A 22,288-nucleotide genomic window follows, 5' to 3' on the forward strand; every position below is an offset into this window, starting at 1 on the left:
ATCGCGCCGGCCCAAAGGTGCGGAAGTCTCCGCATCTTTGGCGGCCTAGCCCCAACATTGAGGGGCTAGGCCGACGCCGGAGGGATTTCCGCCCCACCAGCTGGCGGAAATGGCGTTTGTTGCCCCGCCAGCTGGCGCGGAAATGCGGCGCATGCGCGGGAGCGTCAGCGGCCGCTGTCAGTTTCCCAGCGCATGCGCGGGAGCGTCAGCGGCCGCTGTCAGTTTCCCGCGCATGCGCAGTGGGGAGAGTCTCTTCCGCCTCCGCCATGGTGAAGGCCGTGGCGGAGGCGGAAGGGAAAGAGTGCCCCCACGGCACAGGCCCGCCCGCAGATCGGTGGGCCCCGATCGCGGGCCAGGCCGCCGTGGGGGCACCCCCCGGGGTCAGATTGCCCCGCGCCCCCCCCCAGGACCCCGGAGCCCGCCCATGCCGCCTGGTCCCGCCGGTAAATACCAGGTTTGATTTACGCCGGCGGGGCAGGCAATTCCTGGGCGGGACTTCGGCCCATCCGGGCCGGAGAATCCAGCGGGGGGTCCCGCCAACCGGCGCGGCCGGATTCCCGCCCCCGCCCAATCTCCGGGAGCGGAGACTTCGGCGGGGGCGGGGGCGGGATTCACGGCGGGGGGTCGGAGAATGACGCCCCTGGTTTCCTGGTCGAAGAACTGGCAATCAGGGAGATAACCAAATTAGAGTATTAGTTGAGGCTCAGAGTTGAACTCTGTTCCCACAGGAGATCTTCTGTTGTACAGCAGTGTTATTTGGGTCTACTCATCTCAGCTATTATTAATAAGGAAAATAGCAAGTCAATAAGAGCTGGAAAAAACATATGGCCAGGTAACAAAACCCCCAACCCCAACTGATAATATATATTCTAAGATCAATGTATATTTTGATAGGTACTTTAAATGGTGATGACCAGTAAAGATTTATTCTTCCTCTCATTTAGAACTGGCCAAATGCCACAAGAATTTATTATTTTTGTTGTTTCACTTAAAATATAACCGAAACTCTTTCCCCTGGATGCCTGCATACTCCGTCCTTTAGCAATCCCCTCTTGGGGGTATTTTAACTGAGAACATTTAATGGAGATTGTCCTACTTCCATATGTATGGCACTCAAGGGGAACATTCCAACGAGCAAGTCCTTTCACTGTGCCCCATTACTGACCTGTCAAACTGTGACGGGTGTGGTGCTAGTTAACTGCACCTAAGAGACAAGTCACGTTGTCCTTAAATAGAAAATGTGTCAGCGAGCATAGTTTTTATTTTATCATAAAGATGTTTCACCAACAGTTCCAAAAGTTGTAAACATTGCATGCAAAACCTTTGAAACAGTCCCAAAATGCCCTTATTAAACTCATCATTGCTTAACAGGAATCGTTAGCTTGAAAGCCGTCTTCTAACTCTTTGCACTAACCAAATTAGGCTAAATTTGAAATAAGGAATTGAAAATGCAAAAGGTTAGATTTGAAGTGTGAGATGTTTGTACTAGGTATCCCTGGTCTACATTAAACAGATTATTCTTACTCATGGATCATGGCATATTTATAGTTATGAAACTATGTCTTTTCTCTTACGTCTTCTCTATTTGTCTAATTTTAACCAAATAACAGGTAGTGTTTTACAGCACTAAAAGAGGCCCTTTGGCCCACCGTGTCTGCGCTGGCCAACAAACACCTATCTATTCTAATCCTATCTTCCAGCACATGGTATGTAGCCTTGTATACTATAGCTTTTCTTAATGTTGAAATGTTTTGACGGTTCCTGCCTCTCCCACCCTTTCAGGCAGTGAGTTTCAGATTCCCACCACCCTCTGGGTGAACAGGTTTTTCTCAAATCCCTTCTAAATTACCTACTCCTTGTATTAAATCGATGCCCCCTGATTATTGGCACATTTACTAAGGGGAAAAGTTCCTTCCCAACTTCCTTATCCATCATCCCTCATAATTTTGCACACCTAGACAGTTTAAAACAAATAACCTAAACAGTTTTATTGAGAAGCCTGTTTAAGTGCTTATAAGTTTCATGATTTTAAAATCAGCTCATCTGACCACATCACTGCATTATAGTCCAAAACTATTTACAATTTTAAAAAGGTTTTTGGTCCTCTTTGCCTATCTTGCTGCTGGGTTACGATTCTCCAGGGTCATTGGCGTCTGGAATGTTTTAACATTAATGGCTATATATCTGAGTCATGATTTAACTAGGACTAATTGAAGACGAAAATGTCAAAAGGGTATGGAGAAAGATGAGGGTTAAGGGATTAAAGTAAAAAGCTGTAATGTGGACAGAAACACCCATACACAGCCACAATGACCAAATGATTAAATGAACCAGTCCTCTGCTGAAATTTGCATGAATATGTAAGATTTGTAGAAAACATTCAAATTTAACACAGGTCCATAGTCATCTGAATCCCATTGTTGTCACAGCCTTGTCACGACCGATTGGGCTCCCCTTATTGAGATTTGGAGTAAGTCAGCAACACAATCTTCTTAAAAGCAGCTATTTTAAATTGTTGACACATGCCTGTCTATGGAACTATTCCCCCCCCCCCCCCCCCCCCGCCCCCGCCATGCCTGGTTATAAAGGTACACTGCATATATTCTTCAAATAGAGGCAATGATTATTCTTCCAGTCATGGTGGTTGTGCCAGGCAACACTTCTGCCTTAACCCTTCAATCTGCCGAATCTCAACTCAGTGTCCTGAGTTAGGATCAATCACTTCAGCAGAGCAGAAACCAGGTGACATTCCTGCCGCCTGGTTGCAAACTCCTGGCAGTGCTCTCGTGGAACCATTGTCATAACACCAGAACAGGCAGCAGGGCAGTTAAAGTGGTAGAAATACCTCAAGGATTCAAAGAATGACAAGGTCTAGAGATGAAGAGAGGCTAAGTGTCAAAGGGCAAAACAGTTGCTATCTAGCGCCGAATCGGTAAAATTCCCAATTCCAACTCGTATAATGTTTGCTCTCTGGAAGGTGAGTGGGGGGGAGGGGGGGTGGCATTGTTCGGGATTAGGTCTACTGGCCCAGGAAACGTTTAGGTGCAGCCACAAGGGCTGCCAGGTTCAGAAGCAAGCATTGCGAAAGGCGTGCCTCACTGCTCCAGGACTTGCAAGAGAAATAATACAAATCAGCCCCCTACCCCTCACTCCCCATCCTTCCACCAACTTCCCATGCTCTGTCAATGCCAAATGCCAACTCATGCCCTCACCTATCCTCCATGCCAACCTATGCTTCTCTGCTCCTCGTGGCCTTTCATAGTGCTCATACCAACCTACTCTGCCTGGCCCCATGGTTCTTAATACCTTCCAATGCCAAACTACACCCCTCTATGCAGTCCACATTGCCTTCATAACCTCCATGCTAACCTATGCCCCTATACCCCTTATGCCATTGTGTCAACTCGTGTTAACCAATGCCCCTACCTACCACCGTTTACCATTACACCCTCCCTGCTGACTCACCCATATCCACTAATGGCAGACCTCAGGAGCCATGGTGAGATGTAATTTCAAAAGTGTTGTTATAGATTTCACTTGAAGAAAATATGGATACATGAAAAAACATTTAATACATTTAAATTCCTTTAGCAACTTAATCTTTCATAATGACAAACATTTAATTCAAGTACTTACTCCATATAAAAACAAGTATTTGTATCACATCAAAGTCTCTATAATCACTTGGTGCTGTCAATCAAACTGTGATGATGATAGATTGTGGAATTAATCATGCAACACATATCCTATAATGATAGCTCTCCGACTTAAATCAACTGGCTTTTTTTTTTAAACTGCAAACCTTTTCTAATTTAAAGGGCAAGATGACATTTAAATGATTGGAAAGCTCGACAGTTCCACAGAGCTTAACATATTTTTATGCATATTCACGTCTACTCTTATAGCAATCCCAAAGGGAACTTTGGGATGGATTGTACGAGCCTCCGCGATGATATGCGATCGGCGTGGGGGCGGAGAATGAGCGTCAAACCCGAGATCGGGGGCGAAATTCTCCCCCAACGGCGCGATGTCCGCCGACTGGCGCCAAACACGGCGCCAATCAGACGGCCATCGCGCCGGCCCAAAGGTGCGGAACGCATCTTTGGCGGCCTAGCCCCAACATTGAGGGACTAGGCCGGCGCCGGAGGGATTTCCACCCCGCCAGCTGGCGGAAATGGTGTTTGTTGCCCCGCCAGCTGGCGCGCAAATGCGGCGCATGCGCGTGATGGTCAGCGGCCGCTGACAGTTTCCCGGCGCATGCGCGGGAGCGTCAGCGGCCGCTGTCAGTTTCCCGTGCATGCGCAGTGGGGAGAGTCTCTTCCGCCTCCGCCATAGTGGAGGCCGTAGCGGAGGCGGAAGAGAAAGAGTGCCCCCACGGCACAGGCCCGCCCGCGGATTGGTGGGCTCCGATCGCGGGCCAGGCCACCGTGGGGGCAGCCCCCAGGGTCAGATTGCCCCCCCCCAGGACCCCGGAGCCCGCCCACGCCGCCTGGTCCCGCCGGTAAATACCAGGTTTGATTTACGCCGGCAGGACAGGCAATTTCTGGGCGGGACTTCGGCCCATCCGGGCCGGAGAATCCAGCGGGGGGTCCCACCAACCGGCGCGGCCCGATTCCCGCCCCTGCCCAATCTCCGGTACTGGAGACTTCGGCGGGGGCGGGATTCATGGCGGCCTACGGCCATTCTCCGACCCGGCGTGGGGTCGGAGAATGACGCCCCGGGTCCGAAGCTGTTACCGCGCGTGCAGTCGGCGCCGCGCCGGTCGGGGGCCATTGGCAGAGGCTCCCCCGGCGATTATCCAAGTGCTGCTGGCTGAGTCCCTGATGGCATGGTGCTCTCATGGTCACACCCATCGGGAACTCGGCGTGGCAGCTGCGGACTCAGTCCGCGGCCGCCCTGGTGGGATCCTTTGTGGGGGGGGGGGGGGTGTCTCCAGGACGGCCAGGCTTCCGATCGGGGGCCACAGATCCGTGGGCGCGCGTGCTATGTTGGGGGGGTGGGGGGGGCTATGGCTGTGTTTTCGGTGCCAGTCCGTGGTGTGGCTCCGCCATGTCGCGCAGAGCGACCGCCGCAGTGCGCATGCGCGGACCCTGAGCGGAAGTGCAGGGCCCCGTATCGGCAGCCGGAGCTGTGAGGAGCACTCCGGGGCCCTGCTAGCCCCCTCCAGGTAAGTGAATCGCTCTGAACCTTCTTCAGGAAAGTCCAGGGTGATTCGCCCGCGTTTTTTCGCGGACATGGGGACATAGCCCCATTATTGGAGAATTCCACCCCTGACCTTTCCCAAGGGGCTCCTAAACCTATCCAAAGTTGTACCCTACTTCTCCAAATAGCTCCAACTGTTTTAGACCTTTTCCTCAAAAGATCTATAGTGCACCAGTCATGTTTTGGAGTTTAAACTATGAAAGAGCAGAAATAACCAGAATTTTAGGTAGTTATTTTAGAGAATTGACAGCTCCTGGGGTAAATAAGCAGTTGGTATGGTGTGTACTGACTCAGTCTTCAAGGGGAGCTGCACTGGTTCCTAACTGGGATAGAGATTGCATCATCAGGAAGGGGTCCCTTTATTAATCAGGAAAGTGGAGTAAGGCCACCATCAGATTAGTCATGACCTGATTTAATGGCAGAGAACGTTTGATGGGCTGAATGGCCTACTCCTATTCTTATTTCTTATGATCTTCGTATTTGAGGAAAAAATTGAGGGAGCAATAAAAATTGAGGTTTTTTTCCATTTTAAATCCCTCCAGTTCTATTCTATTTACAGCTATCATATTAAAAAGGCTTGTGTTATAACCTGCCTGCTTACCATTGGCTGGGGACTAATGACAATCCCACAATCCTGGGGGAGTATGAGCTTCCCCAATGAGGGGGGCGGAGAAATCATTAGCAGACTCCCTGTATAAATAAAGCTGGCCAGTTTGGAACCAGCAGGAAGGAGTGATCAGCAAGCAAAGTTGCATATATATATATATATATATATATATATATATATGTTATAGTAAATAAATGTTATTTCTTTGTATCCTTAAAACTCGTGCTGGATTCTTCGTGGCCCTCACACAAGCTTGTTTCATGTTGTATTTCTTTTGGTCAAGCTTTCTAATCTAGCTCTCCATTCAAGCTCTGGTCTTCATCTCACTAACATTTGCCAGACTTAATTAAAGGAATAAGAATCTGTTCATATCAGCAGTAATCACATGTGAATTTGTTGTTTTCTTTTCCCTGGCTTGATTGATTCTGTCATAGGGGACCCCAGCTATGGATCGGTCTTCAGGTCGCTGAAGTACTGCATGGATTTTCCCATTCACCCACTCGAGTTCATGATATGTTCATTCATGTCACATATTAAAGATAGCCCAGTCATATAACACATTAGTTACTGTCCTTAGCTTTAGTTTTGAAACCTATTTTTAAAATATTTTATTTGTCACCAAGCTGAACAATAATTTATCATCTAATTAGTTGAGGCAAGTTACAATTCCAGTTTGCAAATACTTCCCACCTTTCAAATTGGTCTTGGCTACAAACACAATCTCCTAATGCGATCCAGATGGGTCAATGCACTGCATTTTGCTGGAACAAAAAGACTTATTGGTATTGTTTTAATGAAACACAGTTTAGGATTTGAACAAAATGACATATTATAGAAATAACTTAGTGTGGGAGTACTCAGCACAGAGGTGGACTCCACTACATTAAGAATAAGGGGCATCATTCTCCGCTGGCGGGAGTCTCCGTTCTGCCGGCGCCCGGGGGTTTCCCGACGGCGTGGGGGTGCCCCACAATGGGAAACCCCATTGACCGGCCGGTGTTACGGAGACTCCCGCCGGCTGGTCGGCGCAGAAATGTGGCGGGGCGGGAAGGAGAATTTTCCCAAGAAATGGCTCATGTAAAAATCAATGTTACCGAGTCGGTTTCTTCAGTGTTGCAGTCTACTCCCATATTGGATAAAACTAACCATCCAATTTGTTTACTTGAGAGAGGTTTCCAAACTAGAAATCCCTAGTGTTGAAGGCATTTTGCTTTTTGAAGAGTTGCAATAAGCTTTTCCAACAAGGTAACCAGAACTTTTCAATTTGGGAGCAGATACAGCAGACATTACTGAAAGCATAGCCCATAGCTCTAATCAGATGTATCAACACTTGTTTGGTTCATGTGGTAGCCTTCATGGAGAAAGAATTTGACATCTCATCTGCATGCTTACCCACTTAACCCAACAAGAATGTGAAAAGTTTCTTGTTTAAATCTTTTCAAATCTTATCCTAGCTCTAACCAACTAAATAAAATAATGTAAGGGATTGGATGCAGGTTCTTATTTGGTTGGGTTTAAATGCATTTTCCCAGTGTCTTTACATCCTCACGAGGATCTGTTAAATCTTTGTAAAGTTGAGACGACCAGCAAACATAGATGCAAACTAAGCAAGGGAGGGGGGGACGGACCCTGCCCCCGACAATGTCGGAGGCGACGATCTCTTTGATCTTGAAGCGGGATAAGGACCCACTGCAATGCGGGTCGTATCGACCGATCTCAACGTAGATGCTAAGTTGCTGGCAAAAATGTTGGCTACAAGGATTGAGGACTGTGTCCCGGGGGTGATTCACGAGGACCAGACGGGATTTGTAAAGGGTAGGCAGCTAAATACCAATGTGCGAAGGCTCCTAAATGTGATAATGATGCCATCGGTGGAGGGAGAGGCGGAGATAGTGGCAGCCATGGATGCGAACAAGGCCTTTGACCAAGTAGAGTGGGAGTATCTCTGGGAAGTGTTGAGGAGGTTTGGGTTCGGGGGAGGGTTTATTAGTTGGGTTAAGCTCCTGTACAGAGCCCCGGTGGCGAGTGTGGTCACGAACCGGCGGAGGTCGGAATATTTCCGGCTGTACCAAGGGATGAGGCAGGGGTGCCCCCTGTCCCCTCTGCTGTTTGCGTTAGCAATTGAACCTTTGGCCATGGCGTTAAGGGAGTCGGGTAAATGGAAGGGGGTGGTCTGAGGGGGAGAGGAACATCGAGTGTCGCTGTACGCAGATGACCTGTTGTTGTATGTGGCGGATCCAGTGGAGGGGATGGTTGAGGTCATGCATATTCTAAGGGATTTTGGAGACTTCTTGGGCTATCAGCTCAATGTGGGAAAGAGTGAGCTCTTTGTGGTGCAGCCGGGGGATCAGGGAAGAGGGTTAGACGACCTACCGTTGAGGAGGGCGGAAAGGAGCTTTCGATACTTGGGGATTCAGGTAGCTAGGAGCTGGGGGGCACTGCACAAACTTAATTTGACGCGGCTGGTGGAACAGATGGAGGAGGACTTTAAAAGGTGGGACATGTTGCCACTCTCGCTGGCGGGCAGCTACAGTCGATTAAAATGGTGGTTCTCCCGAGGTTTCTTTTTGTATTCCAATGCCTCCCAATTGTGATTACCAAGGCCTTCTTTAAGAGGGTAAGCAGGAGCATTATGAGATTTGTGTGGGCGAGCAAGACCCCGAGGGTAAGGAGGGGGTTCCTGGAGCGTAGCGGAGATAGAGGAGGGTTGGCGTTGCCGAATCTGGGTGGCTACTACTGGGCAGCCAACGTGGCAATGATCCGTAAGTGGGTGATGGAGGGAGAGGGGGCGGCGTGGAAGAGGTTGGAGATGGCGTCCTGCAAAGGAACGAGCCTGGGGGCGCTGGTGACGGCACCACTGCTGCTCTCGCCGACAAGGTACATCACGAGCTCGGTGGTGGCGGCAACGTTAAAGATCTGGGGGCTGCGGAGACGACACAGGGGAGCGATGGGAGCCTCAGTGTGGTCCCCGATCAGGGATAACCATCGGTTTGTCCCAGGAAGGATGGACGGGGGGTTTCAGAGCTGGCATCGGGCAGGGATTAGAAGAATGGGGGATCTGTTCATCGACGGGACGTTTGCGAGCTTAGGGGCGCTGGAGGAGAAATTTGGACTACCCCCGGGAAATGCCTTCAGGTACATGCAAGTGAGGGCATTTGTGAGGCGGCAGGCGAGGGAATTCCTGCTGCTCCCGGCACAGGGGATTCAAGACGGTGATTTTGGGCGTATGGGTCGGGGAGGGCAAGGTGTCGGCGATATACCAGGAGATGAAAGAAGAGAGGGAGGCTTTGGTAGCGGAGCTGAAAGGTAAATGGGAAGATGAGCTAGGGGAGGAGATTGAGGAGGGGCTGTGGGCTGATGCCCAAAGTAGGGTTAATTCCTCTTCCTCGTGTGCCAGGCTTAGCCTGATACAGTTTAAGGTAGTCCACAGAGCGCATATGACGGGGCGAGGCTGAGTCGGATCTTTGGGGTGGAGGACAGATGTGGGAGGTGCTCAGGAAGTCTGGTGAACCATGTCCATATGTTTTGGTCATGATGCCCGGCACTGGAGGGGTTCTGTAGGGGAGTTGCGGGAACAGAATCTAAGGTGGTGAAAGTCCGGGTCAAGCCAAGCTGGGGCTAGCACTATTTGGAGTAGTGGACGAGCCGGGAGTGCAGGAGGCGAAAGAGGCCGGCATTCTGGCCTTTGCGTCCCTAGTAGCCTGGCAAAGGATCTTGTTAATGTGGAAAAGGTGAAGCCCCCCAGCGTGGAGGCCTGGATAAATGATATGGCAGGGTTTATCAAGTTGGAGAGGATAAAGTTTGCCTTGAGGGGGTCTGCGCAGGGGTTCTACAGGCGGTGGCAACCATTCCTAGACTATCTCGCGGAGCGTAAGATGAAGGTCGGACAGCAACAGCAGCGACCCAGGGGGAAGGGGGGCCTTTCTGGGGGCCATTTGAGCAAGTAAATACATGAATAATCCGGGAAACTGATATGTACGGGAGGAATCCAATGTACAAAGTTCTGTATCATATTGACTTGCCATGTTCATGTCTTGCTATGCGAGCTTTCTTTCTTTTGTGTTCCGGGGGGGGGGGGGGGGGGGGGGGGGGGGGTTGTTTTGTATGGTCGAAAATTTTGTTTAAAATTCTTAATAAACATATATATTTTTTAAAACATAGATGCAAACTCAACCTGTATGATGTGTGTATGTAAACTAAATGCCGATCCTGTATTTGACATGCAAAAAAGGCAAGTTGTAAAAACTCTGATCCTGAAATCTGTATTAACATGTATTTACTGAACAGTAATAGACAAATTGTGTGTGTACGGATTGTTTCAGAACCATTGTGATGCCAGTAGGAAATACACAACTTCACAGAGAATCACTCACTGATCTTCCAGCATGAATTCAACATGATGTGAAGATGCCAGCGTTGGACTGGGGTGGGCATAGTAAGAAGCCTTACAACACCAGGTTGAAGTCTAATGGTTTATTTGGAATCACTAGCTTTCGGAGCGCAGGTCCTTCATCAGGCGAGTTACCTGATGAAGGTACTTTGTGCCGAAAGCTAGTGATTCCAAATAAACCTGGTGAATTCAATCGTATCACAACTGGCAATTTAAATATGTTAAAATGGTTGGACATGAGGAACCAGAGATATTTGTGTATATCTAGGCATTAGTACAATCTGCTATGTACGAAAGTGGGCCGGCTAACAAAATTTATGGTGGCAGCATGTGAATATTGACGTTGATGAACATGGGAGATGCTTTTCATCAGTTACATGTACATATAAAGCCACCTCAATTACTCGGCTGCTCTTACCCACTCCAACCTGTTTCCTTCAGAACTTACTGCACTTCATTCTCTCAAGTCCAACCCTGACTTGGTTATCAAACCTGCTGACAGGGCTAGTACTGTAGTTGTCTGACGTACTGATCTTTACCTCATGAAGGCAGAGCACCAACTCTCAGGCATTACCTCCTACCTCCCCCCCTTGACCACAACCCCACCACTGAACATCAAGCCATTGTTTCCAGAACTGTCACAGACCCGATTGCCTCCAGAGATCTTCCTTCCAAAGCTTCCAATCTCATAATCCCTCAACCCTACCGAGTTTACATCTACCTTTTTCCCAAAATCCACAAACAGGATTGCCCAGGTTGACCCATCATATCAACCTGTTCCTGCCCCTCTGAACTCACCCTTTCCTACCTCGATTCCATCATCACTCCCCTTGTCCAGTCCCTTCCCAACTACATTTGGTGATTCCTCCAATGCCCTACATCACATCAACAAATTCCAGTTAACCATCCTTAACCACGTCCTCTTCACTATGGACGTCCAATTCTTCGATGCCTCCATCCCCCAACAGGAGGGTCTTAGGGCTCTCTGCTTCTTCCTTGGGCAGAGGCCAGAACAATCATCACCACTCCCCTCTGCTAGAGTAACTAGTTCTCTCACTAAATAATTTCTCATTTAACTTGTCTCACTTCCTGAGCCCCAGTTACAGAACATAGAACATACAGTGCAGAAGGAGGCCAATTGAGTCTGCACCAACCCACTTTAAGCCCTCACTTCCACCCTACTCCCATAACCCAATAACCCCTCCTAACCTTTTTTGGACACTAAGGGTAATTTAGCATGTCCAATCCACCTAACCTGCACGTCTTTGGACTGTGGGAGGAAACCGGAGCAACTGGAAGAAACCCACGCAGACGCGGGGAGAACGTGCGGACTCCGCACCGCCAGTAACCCAGAGGGGAATCAAGCCTGGGACCCTGGCGCTGTGAAGCCACAGTGCTAACCACTGTGCTACCGTGCTTTTTGTGGGGAATGTGGAACGTTTCTTGTTCCAGTCTTATTCAATCCCTCTCCGACAATTCCTCCTCCGTTACATCTATGGCAACATCGCTCCCACTTCATGCTCTCCTCTGGACCTGGAAAAATGTAGCGATTTTGCTTCCAATTTCACTCCTCTCATCTTCTCATGGTCGGTCACTGAAACTTCACTTCTCTTCCTTGACCTCTGTATCCATTTCTGATGCTAGAGGGACCACCAATATTCATTACAAATCGACCAACTCCCATTGCTACCTCACACCCCACTCTCTATAAGGACTCTGTCCCATTCTCCCAGTTTCTCCGCCATCTGTTCCAATTATGTCACTTTCGAAAAAGGCACTTCAGACATGTTTGCCTCTTTCATCAACTGAGGATTCCCGATCCCCCGCACTAACCACCCCCCCCCCCCCCCGGCCGGGGTTGACAGGGCAATCAACGGTGTCCAATTTCTGCCCTCACTCCTTCCCCTTCACCCAGAACCTTGCCAGGGTCCCCCTCTTGTCTGCGCTTTACACCCCACCAGCCTCTGCATTCAAAGGATCATCCTGTGCCATTTCCGCCTACTCTAGTATGATGCCACCACTAAACACATTTTCCCCTCGCCCCTCTGTCAGCATTCCACGGGGACCACTCCCTCCATGACACCTAGACCCACGCCTCTTCCACCCTGAACCTTTCATCCCTTCCCACAACCCCTTCCCATGCAATTGCAAAAGATATGGATAAACATATGGATGATAATGGTATAGTGTAGGTTAGATGGCTTTTGTTTCGGTGCAACATCGTGGGCCGAAGGGCCTGTACTGCGCTGTATTGTTCTATGTTCTATGCAACACCTGCGATGCCACAGCTGCCCTTTTACCTCTTCTCTGTCGAGGGACCAAACACTCCTCTCAGGATGCAACATTTCACTTGCATCTGCTTCAATTTGATCTACTGTATTCACTGCTCCCAATGCAGTCTCCTCTGTACTGGGGAGACTAAACGTAGACTGGGTGACCACTTTGCAGACATCTTCGCTCCATCTGCCAGCACGACCGCTACCTTCCTGAAGCTTGCCTTTTTAACTCAGAATCTTGCTCTCATGCCCGCATGTCCATCCTAGGCCACTGCAATGCTCCAGCGATACTCAACGTAAACTGGAAGAACAACACCTCATCTTCCGATTAGGTCCGATGCAGCCTTCTGGACTCTCTCTATCTTGATCCCCTCCCCCTTTTGTAGTTTGTCATTTTCAGTTCTCATGGCTTGCCCCAACATAATCCCACCCTTCCCCCAGATGGCCACCTGTCCCTTGCTGTTCAGTTTTGCCCCCATTAACACATTTTGTTATCTTACCTTTCGCTGTTATTAGCACATTCATCCCTTAGTGGCACCATTAACACACCCTTTTGTCTTCTGTTCATGGCACCTTTGTCATTAATTCATAAGATATAGGAGCAGGATTAGGTCATTTGGCCCATCAAATCTTCTCCGCCATTCTATTATGGCTGATATGTTCCTCATCTGCTACATACAATGTTACAGACAAAAAGCTGGATTGCGTGATCAGTCAGGGCATCTCCTCCCTAGAACACATGACCTCAGAGCAGGAGTAGGCAATTTAGCCTCCCGAGCCTAACACCCTCAATGTGACCATGGCTGATCCCATCCTGGCCTCAACTCCACCATCCTGCCCGTTCTCCATCACCCTTCAACCTCTTACCAATTAAAAATCTGTCTAACTCCTCCTTAAATTTACTCAAGGTCCCTGCATCCAGCAATCTCTCCTTTGCTCCAAACTACCCTTGTTCTTCTATTCTGCTCCACCTCTCCGACTATATAATTACATTTCTGCAGAAGGGTCATTGGAGTTGAAACGTTAACTCTGTTTCTCTCCACAGATGCTGGGGAGGCAATGGCAGAGTGGTATTGCTGCTGCACTAGCAATCTAAAGACTCAGGGTAATGAGCCAGGGATCCAGTGCATGGATGAGAGCACTTGAATTGTCGTAACATTCAAGGCTATGGGCCAGGTGCTGGAAAGTGGAATTAGTGCAAAGTTAGAGCAGTTTGGTCGGTATACACGTGAAGGGCTGATGAACCTCTTCTGTACTGTGGGACTATGCTGCCAGACCTGCTGAGTTTATTCAAAGTTTTCTATTCTTATCTGCATATGTATTTTTTTTTTAAAGTGTTATCATGGTTTTCATGTGATCATAACTCTCCGGTCAATGCAATTTAAATACAAAAAGAGTTTTTGAAAAAATGCACTATTTTTGCAAATATCAAATCTGAAACGAATGCCACAACATACAAACAGCATCTTTAACATAGAAAAATGCCCCAAGACGTTTTCATGAACCATGAGCAAAGATTGGATGCTAAGTTAAAAAAAGGCATATTAAGTAACTAAAAGCTTGATCAGAGCAGAGTCTCAAGGATGGTCTTAAAGTAGGAAGGTGGTTAGATAAGCAAAGGGTTTTAGAGAGGAAATTCCAAGTGTGGAGTGTAAATGAATGAAGCTAAGGAAGAGACAGAAGATGCACAAAATTGCTGCAGATGGGGAAACCCTTACCTCCTTCAGTATCTCATTTATCCTACAATTATTAGGCTTTTCAAAGCTTGGCATCGCTTAACTTTTTCTTTAAAAAAAGATAATTACTTAAATATCACTATTAGGGCGGAACTCTGGTGGCGGCATGGTGTGATCGGTCGCACACCGGGAAGCTCCTGCTTGAGGCGTTGACTTTGGAGCTTTCTACCTGATTTTTGGGGGACTTTGGTGGAAAGTTGTGAGGTGAGTGGAAGATGATCAGTTGTCTCCCGGACTGGGATGTCAATGGGACATCAGGCCCGGTTAAAGACGGTCAGAGCTCTGCACCAAGAGTTGGAGGGGACTTGCGGCACAGCACAAGCGGAGATGAGGGCGTAGGGGGAAGGGTCGTCAGCAATGGCGAAGTTGCCATTGGATCAGTTGATGGGCTTCATCAAGGAGGAATTTCGGCAGCAATGGAAGGAAATGCAGGGGAACTAGTCAATGGTGATTGAAAGGGCAGTTGAAACTCATCACAGGACCTTGGATCGGGTGGAGAAGCGCTTGGAGACACAAGGAGCAACAATCCAAGAGGTGAAGAAGATGGTGAACTATATTGAGCTAAGGAACTATATTGTTGGAAGAGGAGATGGAAATCCTGGCGGACATTAGCCAGATGCTGTGGGTGAGGGTGGAGGAGCAAAAGAATCGATCCCGGTGGCATAATTTGCATATTGTGGGCCAGCTGGAGGGAGTTGAAGGGACAAGCGCCACAAGTTATATTGTGAAGATATTTGCGAAGTTGGTGGAGAAGGTCCTGAACAAGGCCCAGGAGGTGTACTGGACCCACAGTTCCTTGAAGCAGAAGCCGAGAGCGGGTGAGCCGCCGCAGGCAGTGATTCTGCGTATGCACAGGTTGAGGTGGGCCAGGGCAAGTCTTTGTAATGTTCTTGTCGGATGGGCTGATTTATATTACAAGAACACTTGTAGCTAAAGCTACAAATGATTTATTAACATGAACTGTGGGTCAACTATATACAAAACAACAGGTGACTAACAGTATTATCAAGGCAAACTCTTTCTTCCAGCTCTCCAGTCAGTCTGAGGTCAGCTGAATCTAACATTCACTTATAAACTAATGAGACTCCTAGTGGTCAGTCGGTGAATTACGACACAACCATGATATCACCACAGTCGTGACTGCAGCTGGGAAGGAAGCCGGGTCTGGATATACCAAGACATTGGTGCTGATCTGGCTAAGAGACAGGAGGGGTTCAATAAGGCCAAGGTGGCGCTGTATCGGCACAAGATCCATTTTGGGGTGCTGGACCTGGCTAAACTATGGGTAACATTTGAGGGCCTGGTGGAGGCGAATGACTTCATCAAGAAGCATAGGTTGAGGGAGATTTGAAGGGTGGACATTTGTACCAGTTATATATAACTTCACGTGTTCTCTCGTTTGTTTGAGGAAATTTGTATGTCCTATGCTTGCTGTACCTGTTTGTAACAGGCAGTAGCCAGTTGGTATGGTGGATATGATTGGTATAGTGGATAGAGTTGGGAGTGAACAGGGGAGGCTGGATAGAGGCCGAGTTGGGTGATAATGATGGATCCTAGGGGAGCTGGAAGACAGAAGCATCCAGTAAGATTTGTGATGTGGAATGTCCGTGGGCTGAATGGGCCAGGCACACCTAAAAAGTTTAAGGGCAGAGATGATTTTTCTGCAGGAGAGGTAGTTGCGGTTGAAGGACCAAATGCGGCTGCGGAAGGGGTGGGTGGGGCGCAATCTTTTGTAGCAAGAAAACGGGGTTTGTGGTGGAAGGGAGGTGCGGGATCCGGGGGGGTAGGTTTGTGATAGTGAGTGGGGTGTTAGCGGGAGTGCCGGTCGTGCTGGTGAATGTGTATGTACCCAACTGAGATGATGTTGAGTTTGTGAGGACCTCAACTCTTACCAATTGATTATGGGTAGGGATTTTAATTGTGCAGTGAAGCTGAGGATGGACAGGTCGAGTTCAAAGTCAAGGTGGAGGTCTGGAATGGCGAGGGAATTGGGGGCATTTACGGAGCAGATGGAGCTGGTGGACCTGTGGAGGTTTAGGCACACGGGGGAGAAGGAGTACTCAACGGGCATATCCCGTATCGACTTTTTGTTGTGGCCAAGGTGGTTTTACCGAGGGTGGTGGCAGCAGAATATGCGGGAATCGAGATCTTGGACCTCACTCCACATTTCTTGCATGTTAGGCTTATGTCGGGGCATGCACAGAGGCCGGGGGTGGAGGGGTGGGGGGATTCAATCCGGCGCTGTTGGTAGATAAGGGAGGGGGGATTCAATCCAGCGCTGTTGGTGGATAAGGAGTTATGCGGTAAGGTGATAGGGCGGATCAAGAACTACGTGGAGCTTAATCTAAACGGGGCTGTCTCGGTGGCCATATTTTGGGAGGTTTGAGGGTGGGGGGGTCACTTTATTTGAGGCCCACGGAGATAGGACGGAGAGGGAGGGGAGACGAAGGTTGATGGAAGAGATAAGAGGTGGATGAGAGATATTTTGGGGCCTCAACTAGGGAGTTACTAGTTACTACAGGAAAGAAGCTGCAGGGACAGTGTAATCGGTTGACGAAGGGAAGGCGGTGGGGCAGCTATGGTGGGTCGAAGTGCAATACGCAGTGTCGAGGGAAATTATGCCAGTGAAGGCGGTAGGGAGAAGAGGTAGTGTTGGAGCTGGAGAGAATCAATGAGGTATTCAAGGCCTTCTATGGAGGGCTGCACAGGGCCGAACCTGGAGGGGCGGAGGCAGGCATGGATCAGTTCCTGAGGGTTGTTCCTGAGCTGGAGGAGGGGGAGCGCAGGCACTGGAGGAACCACTGGCGTTACAGGAGGTAATGGAGTGCATTGGCATGATGCAGTCGGGGAAGGTGCCAGGGCCGGACACCTTCCCAGAGGAGTTTTATATGACGTTTGCAGCAGAATTGGCCCCCCCCACCTTCTGAATATGTTCAATGAGGTGGTGGTGGTGGTGTGGGGGCTACCGGAGGTGATCTCAGAGAATCAGACGGGGTTTGTGAAGGGGAGGCAGCTCTCCAGTAATATCAGGAGGTTGTTAAACGTGGCGATGACCCCCTCGGAGTGGCGGAAGCCGGAGGTGATAATGTCAATGAATGCGGAGAAGGTGCTTAATAGAATAGAGTGACAATGCAGGTTTGAAATCCTTGGGAGGTTTGGGCTTGGGCTGAAATTCGTGGCGTAAGTGCGACTATTGTGCCTGTCCCCCATGGCTAGCGCAAGGACAAATGAAATGAATTTGGGATATTTTGGGTTGCATAAGGCGATGAGACAGGCATGTCCGCACCATTGTTGTTTCCGCTGTCAATTGAGCCCCTGCCGATAACTTTGACTGCCTCCATTGAGTGACTGGGAGGGGTGGTAGGGAGCACAGGATGTCGATGTATGCCAACGATTTATAGTTGTTTGTGACGAACCTGTTGGAGAGTATGAGGAGGATCATGTACCTGTTGGGGAAATCTGAGGCCTTTTCAGGGTACAAATTGAATGTTGGGAAAAGTGAGGTCTTTTAATGCTTCGGTGAGGAGGGCGAATTGGGGGCATTGCCCTTTAAGGTGGCGGGGGCTAGATTCTTTTATTTGGGGATTCAGGTGACACATGATTGGGCCACTATGCACAAGTGGAACCTGACGGGCTTGGTAGAGAAGCTTGGAAGGAATTTTAAAAGGTGGGATGCTCGGCATTTGACTCTGGCAGGGAGGGTACAGGTGGTAAAAATGAAGTGCTATTTCTGTTTATTTCAGTCCCTCCCAATCTTTCTCCCGAAGGCCTTTTTTCAGAGGTTACACAAATTGATATTGGAGTGTGTTTGGGCCGGCAGAACGGCGAGGGTTAGTAGGGCCCTGTTGCAAAGGCAGAGGCGGGATGGGGGGCTGGCACTCCTGAATGGGGAAGCATACGAGTAACCCAGTGGTGGAGACATCAAGTAGAATTTGGAATCAGCTGAGGAGGCACTTTAAACTCGTTTGAGTTACCAAGAGGGAGAGAGTTTAGGTGGGGGATTTTGCATCGAAGGAACTGCCCTCATTTCTCCAGGTGCCAGAGTCCACGCTGCTGGAGAGGTTGTTGCTTCCAGATGTCTGGGGGGGACGGAAGGATTGGGGATATATATGGGTGGTTGGGGGAGAAGGGAGCAGCCTTAGTGAAAAGGATTAAGTGGAAGTAAGGGGAAGAGTTTGGAGCAAAGTAATGGGCCAGGTCAACTCAACCTCCTCCTGTGCAAGGACATGCCTTATACAGTTCAAGGTGGTGCAGAGGGCCCATATAACTCAGGCCCAGATTAGTAGGTTCTTCCCAAGAGTGGCGGATGAGTGCGAGAGATTTGTGAGGGGGCCGGCGAACCGTTCCTACATGTTTTGGGGGGTGTACAAAATTGGACAGCTTCTGGGAAGGGGGGTATGAGAGTCTGGATTGTGGGGGTGAAGTTTAAACCGGACCCGATGGTGGTGATCCTTGGGGTGTCAGAGGTGCCGGGTGAGCAGGAGGGGAAGGGAGCCAATGTCATGGCCTTCGCTTCTCTGATTGCCTGGTGACAGAGTTGGAGGTCGGCAGCACCACCAGGGGTCACGGCGTGGGTGGGGGGGCGATGAGTTCCTCAGGTTGGAGAAAATACGATTTGCTCTCAGGGGTTCAGAAGAGGGGTTTGTAGTACAGTGAAGGCGGTTTATGTCCATGTTTGAGGATTTGTTTGTTGCGGGGTGGGGGGGGCGGATGGGGAGAGAATCAAAAGGGGGGAAATTGAATAAACTATATGTACTATGTTTTGATGATGCTATGTGATGTTTTGTCGAGGTTGTTTGGAATAAAACAGATTTTTTTTAAAGTATCACTACGAGACAAGCTTGAATATCCCGATGTGCTTGTATGTCAAATCTCTGTACCACACGAGAAATCAGTACTCTTGATTACTAAAACCTGATAGCAGATATTGGACTGAATTTGTCCGCCCCGGATGCCACAAGAACATTGCGGACGAGGCACGGACAATGGAGAAGTCCATTGACCTCGGGTGGAATTCTCCGATCCCTGGGCGACGCAGCCGGAGAATCCCACCCATTGGATATGCAGTTTTCAGCTGATTATTTTACAAACATATAAACATAAAGGAAAGATCATCTGGTTCATCAAGGCTGCCCACAGCGCCATGTGTGAAGCACCATAAACAGACATGCCTACCCAACAATAATCAATCTTTCAGGAAAAGCAAAAAAACCCATAAAAGCTCATGGTCGTTACATAATTGGGTATGGGCGGCATGGTGGCACAGTGGTTAGCACTGCTGTCTCTCAGCTCCAGGGTCCCAGGTTCAATTCCGGCCTGTGTTTGAAGTTTGCACATTCTTCCTGTGTCTGCATGGGTTTCCTCCGGTTTCCTCCCTCAGTCCAAAGATGTGCAGGTTAGGTGGATTGGCCATGCTAAATTGCCCCTTAGTGTCCAAAAGATTAGGTGATGTTACTGGGTTATGGGGAAAGGGTGGAAGCATGGGCTTAAGTAGGGTGCTCATCCCAAGGGCTGGTGCAGACTCGATGGGCCGAATGGCCTCCTTCTGTGCTGTAAATTCTATGATAGAATCTATGATAAAAATATCCAGAAAGTTCCATTCCAACCTTTTTTTAAAAAAATGTTTTATTCTCCTCCATTTTCACATTTTCTCCCACATTTACATCCATCAACAATAATCAGCAAGATATGTCAGTCCCCATAATAACAACGATCCCATCTACCCCTCAACCCGCATGTTTACATAAACAAATGACAAAAAGGAATCAGGGATTACACGTAGTCACCCTTAATCTTACACAGCTTCTCCCCCCCCCCCCCAGGTCTCCAGCTCCTCCCGTCCACGGCCTCTTGTAAAACTCCTCCCCCCACCCTTGGTTCCTTCCCCCCCAACTTTCCACCCCGGCTAGACACTCGGACCCTGTTCTACCAGGCTCCGATGGCCGCAGCCCCTCCCCCACCTCACTCCCGTTCACTGGCCGGCACAAACCGGCCAGCGTGGAGGCCCCCGACCGGGTCCCTTTCCCACTTGCCTGGCCCCAGGAAAGCCCAAAGATCCCCTTTTAGCACACAAACCCCGCATATCCACCTACACCCCAAAGAACTCACATTTCGAGTGAAAGTCCCGTCCCTTCCCTTGTCCAAATATATACCACCTTGGCTCCTTTAATCTCTACACCCGCGCGCAGTGATACAAAAAAGAAGAAAATACAGTCATGAGGTTACATCGGCACATGGCCATTCCTCAATTTGTCAATTCTGCCACAGTCCTTCTGCTTTCGCAAACTCCTCCGCTGCTTCCGCCGTTCCAAAATAAAAGTCCCTGAGCTTGTAAGTCACCCTCAGCTTCGCTGGATATACAATGCCGCACCGCACCTTGCTAATGTACAGTGCCCTCTTCACCCTGTTGAAGGCAGCCCGTCTCCTTGCCAGCTCCACCGTAAAGTCCTGGTATACACGTATACCAGCTCCAGCCCACTGCACCACCCGCTTCTGCTTGGCCCAGCTCAGGACCTTCTCCTTCACCCTGTACCTACGGAAGTACAGAGTCACTGCCCTTGGCAGCTCACTCACCTTTGGTACAGGCCGCCACGACCGATGAGCCCGATCCAGTTCATATCGGGAGGGGTTCTCCCCCTCCCCCAATAGTTTTGCCAGCATCGCGGCAAAATACCCAGTCGGCTTCGGCCCTTCAACTCCTTCGGGCAGCCCCACAATCCTCAAGTTCTGTCGCCTGGATCTATTTCCCAGGTCTTCCATTTTTCCTCGCAGATCCTTGTTAGTATCATCACCTTCCACATCTCTTTCCCCATCGAGGCAAGTTGATCACCGTGCTGCAATAACGTCTCCTTCACTTCCTTCAGCGCCTCCCCTTCCTCTCGCACCTCCGCCACTGCGCTCGCCACCTCCGTCCTCACTGGGGAAACCCCCTCCTCCACCAGCACACTCAAAACCTCCCTCATCTCCTTCCTCACCGTCTCCATGCATTTCGCAATCTGCGCCAACTGCTTTTCAAATTCCACAACCATCACCTTGGTTATTTCTTCAGCCGTAAGCAGTGCGGCCTTCCCTGGTGCTCCAGCCTCCATTTTTCCTGGTGACCCCGCGGTGACCTTTCCACTCCACGACGGACCTCCAGCTGGTTTTGTTCCGGCCATTTTGTTGCTCACCCTCGACATTTTTCTTTGGGTTTTTTTCCCTCCTGTGTCTTCACTGTGCCTCCTCCGTGCCTTCTCCCTGCTTCTGCCGCCTCCGTGGACCCTGGGACCGGGCTTAAAGCCCCGAAAATGCTGTTCCCGAGCGGGAGCTCTCCATTGTGCGGCTGCCTCCCGCCCGCCATCACCGGAAGTCCATTCCAACCTTCTTAATTGACTGAAAATCAGATGTGGGCCTCATTGACCACTCTTTTATTACCCAATGATTGACATACTTTTTATAAGATGTGACCCCTAACCCAGTCAATAACTGGTTTCTTACCACTACTTGAACACTTACCAAGTCCTGTGACTGTTACTGAGGCTTGAGCCTGAACCTTTCCAAACTGGTTTTCTGCTTCACAGATGTATGTGCCTTCATCATCCACCCACAGATCTGAAACAATAGGATTTACATGTTATTAATTAACTCAATTCTACCAATTTATATAAATGGAGGCAAGAACAAAATTTACTTCCAACATTTATATTTCTGACACTCTGGGCTGGCTTTTGCCATAATATTCAGGATCCCGATTGTTACATTAACATGCTTGGTAATATATTGTAGTCTTTGTCCTTTCTTCCAGAATGATCCGATGCAGTGTTGACAAAGAATATACCAATCAAAAGATTGAAACAAAACTAATTTATTATTACACTACTAATTAAATGAAGTTCACAAACTCTACTGAGCTACAGATAATGATTAAGTAATATTGAATCTGTCCTACAGTACTCAATAATCTAAATAGTCACTAACTACACTATGATCTAACCTCATGTTAACTCTATTCTAACCTATTCTATTCTAATCTATTCTATTCTAATATATCTATTCTAATATATCTATTCTAATCTTCTTCTAATGCCGTCACCATGCT

The 22,288-nt window shown here is 49.0% G+C and overlaps 1 protein-coding gene across 2 annotated transcripts in view; it reads right to left on the bottom strand.

Annotated features, from left to right (window-relative positions):
• hmcn1 (hemicentin 1) overlaps positions 1–22,288 on the bottom strand; it is an 838,180-nt gene that overhangs the window by 471,834 nt on the left and 344,058 nt on the right. For both annotated transcript variants that reach the window (XM_072511251.1, XM_072511250.1), the window contains exon 17: positions 21,706–21,801. In XM_072511251.1, the coding sequence (XP_072367352.1) occupies positions 21,706–21,801 (96 nt within the window). The remainder of the gene's footprint in view (positions 1–21,705; positions 21,802–22,288) is intronic.

Source organism: Scyliorhinus torazame, chromosome 7 (assembly GCF_047496885.1).
Source record: "Scyliorhinus torazame isolate Kashiwa2021f chromosome 7, sScyTor2.1, whole genome shotgun sequence".
NCBI classification, from domain to species: domain Eukaryota; kingdom Metazoa; phylum Chordata; class Chondrichthyes; order Carcharhiniformes; family Scyliorhinidae; genus Scyliorhinus; species Scyliorhinus torazame.